This window comes from Homarus americanus, unplaced genomic scaffold, assembly GCF_018991925.1.
Source record: "Homarus americanus isolate GMGI-L3 unplaced genomic scaffold, GMGI_Hamer_2.0 scaffold31037, whole genome shotgun sequence".
Lineage (NCBI taxonomy): Eukaryota > Metazoa > Arthropoda > Malacostraca > Decapoda > Nephropidae > Homarus > Homarus americanus.
Window position 1 is genome coordinate 21,250,076 of NW_024722227.1, and position 14,265 is coordinate 21,264,340.

At 38.1% G+C, this 14,265-nt stretch overlaps 1 protein-coding gene across 1 annotated transcript in view; it reads right to left on the reverse strand.

Annotated features, from left to right (window-relative positions):
- The window catches only part of LOC121862631, a 4,592-nt gene extending 1,143 nt beyond the window's left edge, over nucleotides 1–3,449 (reverse strand). The window contains exon 1 of the mRNA XM_042360949.1: nucleotides 2,865–3,449. Within this exon, the coding sequence (XP_042216883.1) occupies nucleotides 2,865–3,449 (585 nt within the window). The remainder of the gene's footprint in view (nucleotides 1–2,864) is intronic.
- Between the last annotated feature and the right edge of the window lie 10,816 nt (nucleotides 3,450–14,265).

The window sequence follows — 14,265 nt, forward strand, 5'->3', positions numbered from 1 at the left end:
TTATGAGCTAAAACAGGCAGTCAGGCAGGGTGGCGGGTGGGGCAAATCTAAGAATAGCGTCTGGAGCCGGACACTCACCGCGTATATGTGGAAAAAATCCGTGTTAAGTGAAAGTTCAGCTCTGGCGAGGCACCGCGTATATGATAAAACGCGTTAAGTGAAACCGCGTTAGGCGGGGTAATACTGTACACTAAAATCTACCAAAAAAGTGATGGGCCATTAGTTTTAGCTGATCTTCCCTCCTATGACACACCCTACTAGGACGTCCTATATATTGGGAGGCGAGCCGTCAGGTTAAAACTGAAGTCGGGGGGCAGCGAAGGAATCTCACCCATTTGCCCTCGCTAATGTAGGGTCAGGTCTGGACTTTTTTAGAGACTATAAGTTGTATATTCTGGAGAAATCTTCAGATGGGGCCGTGTGACATGAGAGGCCCTGGTTGATTTGTGGCCCCTTGACTTGGGCTCGAGGGTTACATTTGACCTGGCTAATGTGAGGTCAGGTCTGGACTTCTTCTGCGGTGTAGGTTATTGTGTATATTTGGAGAGAGTCGGCCGGTGCCTTCATACATGTTTGTTGGGGCCGTGTGACATGGGAGGGGAGCCAGTTGATTTGTAACTCCTTGAGTGGTTGCGAGGGGTACCCTTACATTTGACCCCCCTAATGTCGGGTCAAGTCTGGACTGTTTCTGAGATGTAAGCTGTGGTCTGACAACCCATCACTACATATATATATATATATATATATATATATATATATATATATATATATATATATATATATAATATATATATATATATATATATATATATATATATATATATATATATATATATATATATATATTATATATATATATATATATATATATATATATATATATATATATATATATATATATATATATTTTAAAAAGTAAATGGAAAATTTTACTTTCCGAACCCGACACATTGGTTCAGTTCGGTAAAATAGCAGGCTTCAGTGACGTCACTAGTGTTTACACTACACCAGCGAGTATAATTTGATGACATTACTTGAAGTGAATTGGCCTTATTTTAAAAAATCAAGGATGGTTGGTAAAGGACTACTGAGTCAGTGGGTAAGTGTCACATTTGGGGTACTGGTCTTATACAGCAAATAGAGCTCAAAAGCTACTTTTTAAATGGAAATTTGGGGGGGGCGTCTTATGCACCCCGCCGCCTTATAGGCCGTGATATACGGTATTGTAAACGAAAGGCAACATGACCAAATACTAAATGTAAGGTAAATACAGTTGGTCCTCATATTACGCGGTCCCGCATTCCGCGTTTCACCGTTAACGCGGTGCCTTGCCAGAACCTAACATTTTCACATTCCGCGGTCGTGAACCCCATTACGCGGAGAGCGGCTGGCAAGCTGCGCCATTTTTGGATCCAAACCTCCCGCCATCCGCCATGTTGTGTAAGAGGCGCGAAAATGGTGCGCACAAGGTCGCCCAGTCATCAAAACATGACCAGTTCTTCACCCGCCACCCACTACAGCCGGCCCAAGTCAGTGATAGTGATAATTATAGTGAGGATATGGACTTATATGAACTTTGGGGGTTTGACAAAGAGGCCCTGCAAGCCTCTGTGGTGGATAGTGATACAATTGATACAAGTGATACAGGTGAGGGCCAATAATCTGCCCTCTGCCTCGGAACCAACCGCCCATCCCCGTGTGCCCAGCCATCTTTTCTACTAATGTAAGTGTTAAAAAACCTAATATTATTAATATTTCTCTTAATTATTAATTGTGTGTGCATGCCATCATAAAGTTAAGATAATATTTTTACTACAACATAGTTGTGTGTCGTCAAAAAGTGGAGTTTGGGGATCGGCCCGGACTCCATTTCAATTAATCCCATATGTTATGTTATTCACTTTACGCGTTTCTCACTTTCCGCGGTACCCTCCAGGTTACATTAACCGCGTAATATGAGGACCAACTGTATATATATATATATAATATATATATATATATATATATATATATATATATATATATATATATATATATATATATATATATATATATATATATATATATATATATATATATATATATATATATATATATATATATATATATATATATATATATAAATCACACTGTAAGAATGTAGCGTGATCTAGGTATACTGATATACAAGGAAAGAAGAAACACGAAGTTCCCAAGCTTTCGTGTAATTCACATCTTCAGGGTGAGTGCAGACTAGCTAGTGCTGTACTCACCCTGAGCCTGGCGCTTTCCTTGAGATATATATATATATATATATATATATATATATATATATATATATATATATACAGTCTACGCGGAAGGTTAAGGCACACCATGGGGAAAAAATAAAAAAATCATGTTAAGGCAATAAAAAAATGAAAATAACACTCACCCACCCCTCTTAGTATTTTGTTGTGTTTCCCTTGCTCTTCAGCACCTCTTTCAGTCGTTGTGGAACACTGTCTGCAAGGTTTTGCAGGTGCTGTGGGGTGAAATTGGCCCACAGTTGCTTAATTGCTGTGGTGAGCTTGGGGACGGACAAGGTGTCGAGGTCACGTAGGCGACGTTTCATGAGCCCCCAAAGGTTCTCAATAGGGTTGATGTTGGGGGAATTGCCAGGCCAGCCCTTAGAATATGAAACCTGGCAATCCTCCAACCACTGAGTAACCGACTTGGCTGTGTGGCAGGGAGCACCGTCCTGCATGAACACGACAGCGTGTGTTTTCTCAAACGAGTCAGGCAGAAGGTCACAAAAGCTCGAGGTACACACCCTGGTTAACTTTAATGTTTTTTTCAAGCACAACCAACTCACCAACACCGTAATAAGTGAAACAACCCCATACCATCACTGAATCAAGATGCTTGACCGTCTTGACGGTGTACCTGGGGTCGAGCGGGTCAGAGTCTGGCCGGCGGTACACCCTATCGTGACCACAACCACTCACTGTAAACGTGGCTTCATCACTCCACAGGACGTTCCTCCAATCCTGAAGGGACCAGACACTGTACTTCTTCGCAAAAGTGATCCTCTTCTTCTTCTGGGCAGCAGTCAGCAGGGGCTTACGGCGTGGTCGGTAGGCGCGATAACCGAGATCGTCATGAAGAAGCTGCTGCACCGACCTTAAGAAGACTTGACCAAAGAGTCCGGGGTTAGCTTGCTTTAATTCCCGGGCCATGAGCTTAGGATTAGCATTAACTTGCCTAGCAATCACCTTCCTGGTTCTAGGAGACGTAAGCCGTGGTCGCCCAGACCTGGGTTTAGGGGTAGGCAACTCTTCCTGGCTGTTTGCCTCAAACCCCGAGATGAATCGGTACACTGACCGGTGGCACACACCGGTTAATTCAACTATTTCAGTAACTTTATGATTAGCCTTGTATAAAACAATCACCTGTGCAATATCCTCATGCTTAGTAACTCTCTTGGACATCTTAAAGACCCAGAAATCACACGATAAAGCACTGTAACTCAGGCGTAAAATCACGGCACGTGGCGCTCACATGGGTACAATAACCTCCACCCACGCAACCTAAACAAAGACTGAGCAGTTCCTGCTATGTGACAGCTGTCGCCTACGGGTTCCAGATGCCGTTAGAATTGTGACTAAATATTTCTGATCAAAATTTATCCCTATCTTGAGGGTAAAACGATTTGTGCTAAAAGTGAAGTCACAGCCCAATTTGTGCCTTAACCTTCCGCGTAGACTGTATATATATATATATATATATATATATATATATATATATATATATATATATATATATATATATATATATATATATATATATATATATATATATACACACACACACACCTAGACCCCGACTTACGACCGTCGGGACTTACGACCGCCTCAGATATAGATTAAAAAAAAAAAATTTTTAAATGACACACGCATTTTCTATACCGAAACGTTTCCAGTTAATGTAGTCTCCATGTATAATTAGAAAATTATGGGGGCCCCATGTGCATTCAGCTGACTACATTAAAGGTTAAGTGCTCAGTCACACTGTATCCATTCCTTATTATTTATTACTTTCACTGTACTGTATCCATTCATCATTATTCATTACTTTTACTGTACTGTATTTCATTGTAGATTTTTTATCTATTTGGGACTTGACCTGGATTTGGGTCCCTAACCCCGTCGTGAAGTCAGGTTAGGTGTATATATATATATATATATATATATATATATATATATATATATATATATATATATATATATATATATATATATATATATATATATATATATATATATATACAGTGATTTAAGGGCAATTTAGGGGAATTTTAGGAGTTAACTGAAATTTTGTTAACCGAGGCATTCGTTAACCGAGGGACCACTGTATTTGCCAACAGTGCATAACAGAGATATGACCAAGCGGCTAACGAGCCGATCAGTGGTGAAGAGGATAAAAGTAAAAGTTAAAAAGTATATTTTGGAACAAGAAAAATTCAGTTATGGTATAAATTTAAGTAAACTCAATTCAACCTCATTACACCACCACCATTATTTCATCACTGCAACATTGAACTCTGCATGTCATTTACCTGTGAATTTGTGGTAAAGGGCAGCCATGTCTCTTTTAAGGCCTGCTACACCTGTCCCACCAAGTATTGTCAGGAATGGTTTAAGGTTAATATACAGTACAGTTCTGCACTCTTATTCTTCTGTCAATTTTTTTTTTTATATAGATTAAATTAACCTTTGAATTTTCAGCCAGGGCATGTTTAAGCAGTCTCGTCCTCACCAGTGTGTCCGCTTCAACTATCTTGTGGATGGACAGAGTGGATTTCTACAGATGTTTCGATCCATGAACGTTCGCTTCTTCAATAATATGGCCATCACAATTAAATCTGAGGAAGAAATGATCGGTCAGTTATTTTATAAAAATACTTTGTATCTTATTCAAAAGCTGAATTTTAAATCTTTTAAGATCTTTTCATAACATGTGCCTGTACCCACAAAGGCATATTAACTAAACCAGGGGTGGATACGGGTGTACTGGGGTCTGGACCCCCCTTTTCATCACATAATTCCCATACCTTTTCTTTTATGCATTATTGTACTCGGGCATTTTTGTATAGTAAAAACAAATTACTAATGATCTCAGAATATCTCTTCACATCAAGTGTACATTGCTTCAAAATGGCCTCCAAAAGCCCATGATATTGGTCAGATTTAAAAAAAAAATCTGGGGGGGGTGTTGCTTACAGCACCCACAAGCCCCCCTCCCCTCCTTTTTTCCAGGTGGGTGGGCTCACTGTGTTCACCATGTCCCCCACCCATAACTTTTTGGATTTTCCTGGACCTGCCCCTGTAATCAGTATAGAATAATCAGATTTTAAAGAACTTTTGGTTTACATTACTGGATTGCACTGTTCAACTAATACTACTTTCACTCACTCGTATACATAGTACAGTATATGGTAGAAGATGTGGGTGTCAAACAAAAAACCCCAAAGTTATGTTTTACACATACTGTATACAGTATAGTACAGGTTGTACCTCTCTAGTCCGGCAACCTTGGGACCTGACCGGTGCCGCACCATGGAAATTCACCCTTTTCCTGGACAGATAGTGACTTGCGCAAAAGTTAGCACCACTTTCACTGCTTCGTGGTCTCTTTGAAGACATATTGAAGGGTTAAATGTCGTACATTAGCTTCTCAAATTTCACGAGTTTTTAATTCACCATTTTCTATTTGGACACACAAAAAAAAACACGACATAATTTAAAATTTTGACGGCGGAAACTCGAATTTTGACGGGTTTGAACGGCTCGCCAAAGTTCAGACGACGTGCACAATCGTGTAAACAGCGTCATTTCTCTAATGTACAAAAGATTCGTTATTGCTTTTTACTGAATGTCTTTTTTATTGAATTAATGTTTATATGTGCAAAATGAGCAATACAATTCATTAATAATACGTAGAATATTAAAACACACGAGGAAATGAGACAGCATTGTTTTCATTGATAACAAAACCAGTGACTGAGTGGTTCTACATATAAAACAAGAAAATAAGACCCTGGTTGTAGCTGTAGTAAAATTAATGTAAAAAATTAATATGGTTGTTTTAAGTACAGTTGTACCCCGCTTTACGCGGTTTCACTTAACGCGATTTCTCATATACGCGGTGCCTCACCAGAACCGAACTTTCACTTAACGCGGTTCATTTACCCATATATGCGCAGTGTCCGGCTCGAGACGCTATTTTTAGATTCGCCCCACCCGCCACCCGCTCCCGCCTGCCTCGCCTCTCCCTCCTCCTCCTCCCTCCCTCCCCTCCGCCTCCATCCCTGTATGCCGACCCATCTCTTCTACTAACGTAAGTGTTACACCTAACTTTTAGTTTTCCTAACCTAACCTTTATTTTTCCTAACTTAACCTTTATTTTTCCTAACCTAACTTCTTTTAAATTACTTGTTTGTTCATACCATCATAAAGTTAAGATAAAATTTTTACTACAACATAGTTGTGTGTCGTCAAAAAGTGGAGTTTGAGGGTCGAGCCAGTCTCTATTGGAATTAATCCCATATGTTCTGTTGTTCACTTAACGCGGTTTTCACTTAACGCGGTACTCTGTGGGTTCAATTGACCGCGTAAAGCGGGGTACAACTGTAATGTTATTTAATGTTAATAAATAGAACAATAAAAGTAGCAAACCATTAATGTTAAAGAAAAAAGCGAGACTGCACGTATGTAAGTGCGCACATGTGAAAACATATCGTCATTACTCTACATAAGAATAAGAAAGCAACACTTATTTACTGTTCATATATGTTTTAATTAATGTTTCTGATTTTTTTTATTGAATTAATGTTTGTGTGTGCAAAATGAACAATGCAATTCATTAATAATTCGTGGAATATTAAAACACACGAGGAGACGAGACGGCTGTCGGCATTGTTTTCGTTAATGTTTACAAAACCAGTGACTGATTGGTTCTACATATGAAACAAGAAAGTAAGACCCTGGTTGTAGCTGTAGTAAAATTAATGTAAAAATTAATATGGTTGTTTGAAGTAATGTTATTTATTGTTAATAAATGGAACAAGATAAGTAGCAAACCCTTCCTGTTCATATATATTGAAGGGTTAAATGTTGTACTCTGTACTGTATAGACAAACAGAGAGAGAGAGCTGAACTGCCAGATGTAAACAAACCTTAATTTCTTGCGGCTTTGTTGTTTGTTTTTTTACGGGGATTAGCCCACCCGGGCACAGGTCACTGACCCACATTGGAGCCTGAGGGGCAAAAATGCAATACTCCAATAATAATAATAATACTGTAATTCAGATAAAAAAAAAAAAAAGCTGCTTATCTACCTATTGGACAAACTAAAATCGTTCCGGACCACAGAATGCCGGACTAGAGAGGTACAACCTGTACTTCACTTTGATGTGGTGGTAATACTGATGCAGGGAAGATTATAAATAGTCCAGTATGATTTATAACAGGGAAGAACATATCAGGTGTTGATGCATTGCTTTACAGGGCGTCTCATATTTTTGTGGAGATGGCATGAATACATGTACCACAACAGCAGCTTTGTCCTCACTTGTTGATGTGTGTGTGAGGTCTCCCACATGTGAGGACAATGTTGCTGTTGTAATACAAACATTCAGGCCATTGCACTGAAAATCTGTAAGACAGTGTGAATTATTTTTTGGTGACACCCTGTATATTATTGTGTATTAATGTTTAAATCAAAAGACTAAAGATGCAAATATTTGCCAGAATCCATAAAGGCCATTGGTGAGACATTTGAAGTAGCTTGCCAGATGATGGGCTGTGATGTGTTGTTGGTGTCAGGAAAGATGGAAAAGAAGAGAAGTCGAGGACGCAGTCAGCTTGCTAACTTCCTGAACCCTTTGGCAACCCTCACTAAAACTTCCCCAGACACACTGAAGACAGCTGGTAAGTTTCTTAGGTATTCATGGTCTTTTTGAAGCAGGGCTGGCATTGTTAATCACTTGATTAGATATTTTTTGTTTACAAATTCTTTTCATAAAAGAGCTAGTGGAGAAGGAACAAGTAATCTATTTAAATAAATCCTTGTATGTAACTGAGTTGGCCTTGATTTAATTAATTACTGAATTAATCAGTAATCTTGATTAACCCTCAAAGTGCAGGGAGTTATCACAGAGACATTTAACAATGGAACTCATGCATGTGGTAACCTGTTGAGTGTTGTGTTTCTGTCACATGTGTGTATATATACAGTAGGATCTCAAGTTTCGTGACTAATTGGTACCGGTTTCAGCCTCACGAAATTTAAAATCACAAAACGAGTGATGTTGAAATAAATTACTGTACATGTAAATAAGCCTAATTGGTTCTGCGGTGTCACCCAAACCCCCGTATAATGACCTACAACCCACCAAGAAAATGACATTACTGTAATATATTCATACATATTATATTGTACATATTGTTGATAACAATATTTATATACACTTACACTGTAGAATAACTTACCCTGATGGAGTCAGTGAAATGCTTGATGGGGCTGGTTGATGGGTTCTGAGGCAGGAAGGGCTGGTTACTGCTTCTTCCCTGGTCCCTCCTCTACACCTCCTCTAACCTCAGCATCAAATCCCTCTAAGTCTTGAGGCAGCTCTTCCACCAGTAAGTCACCCAACACTTCATTATCATCATCGGTGGTGCCATCATCATCTCCTAAAGTGATGTTTGCCAAAGCATTAACAGGTTGGTTCTTGCACAGGTACCCAGTAATAAGGGCCTGCTGACGAGCATTAACACAGGACATGTACAAGGCCTTATATTCCTCCATACCGTTATCAAGGGCAGGGCAGATAAGGTCCTGAGCATTAGGCCTGGTATCATAATCAAGCTGTTCTCTGAAACATGCGATGGTTGTAAGCACCTCAGTCAGCTGGGTGTTGTAGGTTCACCAGGTTCATCCTTTTGCGTTGCTTGATGTTCTTCTTGTTCTTAATCCTCCTCCAGTATTTCTTCAATTGTTGGCTATTGCTGATGTTTACCAATGATCTCTTGCAAATCATCAACCTGAACTTCTGAAAATCCTGGTGCTGGTACTGACCGCACTGCCTCCACTGTGTCCATTAGTGTTGCCGCCACAGACTATCTCTCTCCGTTTGCCTCAGTCTGCTCTGCCCCAGCTATCTCTGAGTTAGTGAACAAAGGCATCCATGTGTATAGCACTGTTGCAACATTAATCTGACGCCATGCCTCAATAATTCTGTCCACTGCATTTTTAATATTATATTTCTTCCAAAATTCACAAACTGATAACACTTCATGGATGCGGGGTGGTGAGTGCCAGGAGTCAGGTCGTCTACCATCTCCTTTTCCTCCTGGTTAGCTGGTGCTGGTACAGTAGAATGTCAACATAACACGAGATACGTTCCAAGAGGTCGCTTTAAACCGAATTCACACTAAATTGAAGTGTTGTTTCAATGGAATAATTTAGTTTGATACTTGAAAGAAACACAAAATACTAAAAAGACTGAGAGTTTACCCAGATGCACCTCAGCCCATCTCCTAGAATAAACAAAACATTGTTTTTTTTTAGTATTATGTTAAAACAAACACTCATAAATCAACACAGCTAAAATTATGGGATGTGAAATGGTCTGTTTACTAGTGATCAGCTGATGAGAAGAGGGTGTGGGGGGAGGAGAGGTAATAAGTTTGACAGTTGATGCCAAGGTCTAGTGCTTATTTATGTATCTGTCTTTAAGAGTGAATTTAAGTTTTCTCTTATATAATGTCACTAAACTGACATGTTCTAATTAATTTTATTACAAAGGGCTAAAAGAAAAATTTCTCTTGTGCAAAATATATGACATTTATATTAAAATTATTCGCTGTCTTGCAAGGATTCTAGTAATGCAAATTATATTCTGTTAACTTTAGTCTGTGATATTACAGTATATAAGATAAAATCTGTAAACCTACAGCCACCAAACCCTGGCTGGGAAAATGGGGGAGGGAGGAAGGGGAGGTGACAGTGACATGTTTGACAGTTGGTGCCGAAGGTCTAGTGAAGTATTTATTTGTTTACTTATGTCCATAGATTAAGATTATTATTTTTTTTTATAAAATGTCACAGAAGTGACCGAGGAGAATATAATTTACATTCCTAGAATTCTTATATGATAGTGATTAATTTGAATACAGTTATGCGCCGGTTAACGTCCTAGATACGTTCATGGAAACGTGACGTTAAACGAATTGGACGTTGTCCGATCATCACATAAACTTTGTATTTATACTTACGTGTATGTGGAATACTATATACGTACATTTACACTTTTACCCCTAAATCACTGCTGTAATGTGATACAGGTGATTAATTTTTATCTCTTGTGCAAAATACATGACGTTTATATTAAAATCATTCACTTTTACAAGGATTCCAGCAACGCCAGGTAGATGGGGGAGAGGGAGGGAGCGAGCGAGGGGGCGTGGGAGGAGGGGAGGTATTACGTTTGACAGTTGGCACAGGCCCAGGTATAACGCGTGTATATTTATCAGTTCTTAAGTGACTAAGCTTCTCTCTTATAAAAAGCCAGTGAATGACCTGGGTGAATATAATTAACATTGCTGGGATTCTTGTAACATACTGATTTATTTGAATATAAACATGCTATAATTTGCACTAGACAAAACAATTTTAGTACTGTAATCAAATTAGTACATGTGCACTCCAGCTTTGCACTAAGGTCATTTATTTCTATTACGTTTCTTTTAGTATGGTGTGTGCATGTAAATGGATGAAAATAAATGAAGAAATCTCTGTAAATCTACCCAAAAATACAGTTGAAAAACTTTTTTATAAAATGTACTACAGTACTGTACACTAATGTACAGGTACAAAATTTTTTATCTCTTGAGAAAATATATGACGTTTTTATTCAAATTATTGGCTGTCTTGCAAGGATTCCAGCAATGCAAATTATAATCTCCTAACTTTAGTCTGAGATATTGTATAAGATAAAAACTGCAGCCTAAAAAGCTGGGGGGGGGGGAGAGGGAGGGACTGACGGAGCCAGTCAGTCAGCGAGGGGTTGGGGTTGAGGTGATAAGTTTGAGCCGAAGGTCTCTGTGTGTTATTTAACAGTCCTACTAAGCTTCTCTCATTTTAAAATGCCAGTGATATGACCTAGGAGAATATAATTAACATAGCTGGGATTCTTGTAAGATACTGATTTATTTGAATATAAACATGTTGTAATTCGCACTGGACATAACAATTTTAGTACCGTAATCAAATTAGTACATGTGCACTCCAGCTTTGCACTAAGGTCATTTATTTCTTTTACGTTTCTTTTAGTATGGTGTGTGCATGTAAATGTATGAAAATAAATGAAGAAATTTATGTAAATCTACCCAAAAATACAGTTGAAAAACTTTTTATAAAATGTACTACAGTATTGTACACTAATGTACTACATTTTTTATATCTTGAGCAAAATATATGACGCTTATATTCAAATTAATCTCTGTCTTACAAGGGTTTCAGCAATGCAAATTATATTATCCAAACTTTAGTCTGAGATATTATATAAAATAAACATAAAGAAATCACCAGGGTGGGAAGAGGGGGCGGGAGGTGAGGTGACAGAATGTCTGGCGTTTGTTTGTTTATTTGAGATAAGATTTGACCGTTGGCGCTGAAGGCCTGCCTGCGTGTTTATTTAGCATTACTTAACCCTTTGGATGCGACATGCGGGTAAACCCGCCCAAAATATTATATTAATTAAATGCAACAAGCGGGGATATCCCACGGCCTTGAAAAAACTTCCCCAAATGAGACGACATGCGGACATATTATGTATTGAGGTACAGGTAGTTCTGCTATAACGCGATAATTGTGTTCTTGTAAAATATCGTGTTATAGAAAATCGCGTAATAGAAATAACAGGGCTTATGGAGAAAATAGGGTTAGGTGGAGATTACTCGAAATCGAAAAAATGTAGTAGTTAGCCTAACACAAAGGATAGCACAGTCTAAATAAATGTTACATTCATATCTAATAATGAAATCATACAGTAAATTTAACACTTTACCTTGAAAAAATATGAATGTAACTTGATGGGGGAGAAGGGTGATTTTGAGGTTGATAACATCGAGCTTCTCTTCAAGTGTTATATCCTTTCTTTTACGATAATCACCGGGAATTCTATCATCAGAACGCCTTTTGGAGATATTCTTCTTTACCATATTCACAGTTAATACCACAAAATTGGAGAAATAGTAAGCAAAAATCGCGTTATAGCAAACAAGCGTTCGCGTTATACAAATATTGTTCCGAATTCATAAATCGCGTTAGAGCAAATTCGCGTTATAAAAACACGCGTTATAGCTGAACTCACTGTATAGGAGTATTTCCTGAATGCAATATAGCTTATTTTTGTACTATTTTGTTTGATATTATCTGAATATGTAATACATATCTAAATTTGCTGTTTAGTAACCAAATTGATTAAATTTATTTGCCATATACCAGACATTGATTTATACCAATTTCCTGCATTTTTGGGTATAAATGTCATTTTTTCTCTAAAATTTGCACACATATGTGAATTTTTGTTCCAGATTTGGAAAATATACTAAAAGTTCTCTAGGAAAAACATATAGAAAATGTGATTATATGAAATTCATTTTTGGCAGGATAATTGACACTTTTCAGGAACCGGAGCGAAATTTAATTACGCACCTAAAGGGTTAAGAGTGACTAAGCTCTTCTCATAATTTTCCACCCAAACGACCTGGGTGAATATAACTTACATTGGAGGGATTGTTGCAAGATAGTAATTTATTTGAATACCTGTATAAACAAGCTATATTTGCAATAGACATAACAATTTTAGTACTGTAATCATTTAGTACATGTACAATACAGGTTTGCACTTAGGTCCATTGTTACTGTACAATATTGACTAAATTCACTAGATAACGTATGCCTGGCAGCACAATCTATAAGAATACGCGATGCATACGTGACTGTGCCCACTCTAGGGCCATTTAGGTTAGCTAGGTCCCATTATTTGAATTTTTTTTTTTTTCAATTTAAATTTTAATTGTTTATTCCTTTATAGAGGAAGCGGGATCCTAGTGCTGTCACTTGGTACCCCTGTACCATAACACCAGAAGCAACTGGCCAGTGTCACACATATATACAGTACAGTACAGTCATCCCTTGGTTATAGCGCCTAATTGGGACCCCGCCGATAACGAAAGTACAGAACCTATGGGATTTATTCTAATTGGTTTCAGGCACCCAAGACCCAACCCCAAGTTTCCCATTTTACGACCATTTATACCCACTAAATATATATATAATGTTATGGTAAATATCATAAACACACATAGGCATGGCTAGGTTTATTACAAAGTGATGAAAAGGGTACGCTTAATACTGTAGTCCACAAAACATGTAGCTATGCTTTTTTTATTTGGTCCCCCATCATATGAGTCCGTTTTCTCTCACATCAGGATGCCTGAGTCCTCCGTTTTCTCTCTTAATCTTAGTAATGCCACAGAATTTGAAATTGCAACCCCAATTGCAACTGGGGTTGCAATTGTTGAGGCAACTAGCAAATGTGTTATTGTCAATTTGTAGGCGAAAGATTTTATCCTCAATAGATGTAGGTTAACATTACACCTGGAGGCAAATGTTTAAAAATAGCCTAAGATAGGAAGCATATTCCTTTAACACATAATATCTGACCAGTATGGGGAGGATCATCGTGTCTCCGTCAGGGGGTCGTAGAGTGGTGGTCCAGCAGGCGTCACGGATTTTTTTTTTGGGGGCCACAGACGTATATCGATCGGACGTTGTTCGGTCGGACGTTAACCGGCGCATGACTGTATAATCATGCTTAGTTTGCACTAGACAAAAATTTTAGTAATCATTTAGTACATTAATTTGAGTACATGTACAGTACAGCTTTGTCCTTAGGACAGTGTAGCGTACCCAGAGAAACATTCGGCGCTAATTTTAAAATATGATGCGCCAGATTGACTCGCGCAATATAGGAAAGATTTGCTTTAAATTAAAACATTGTCCTTAATTGTGGGTGTCGCTTTAAATCAATAATCTTAAATTGAATCACTTTAAATTGACGATCTACTGTAGAGCCTGGTCACTGTAAGAGAGTTTTGCCTCGATTTGTTGTAACTCAATGAATGAGTCTGCCTGCTGACAAAAGTCTTTATAGTGACTGATAGTAGAACAGTTTAA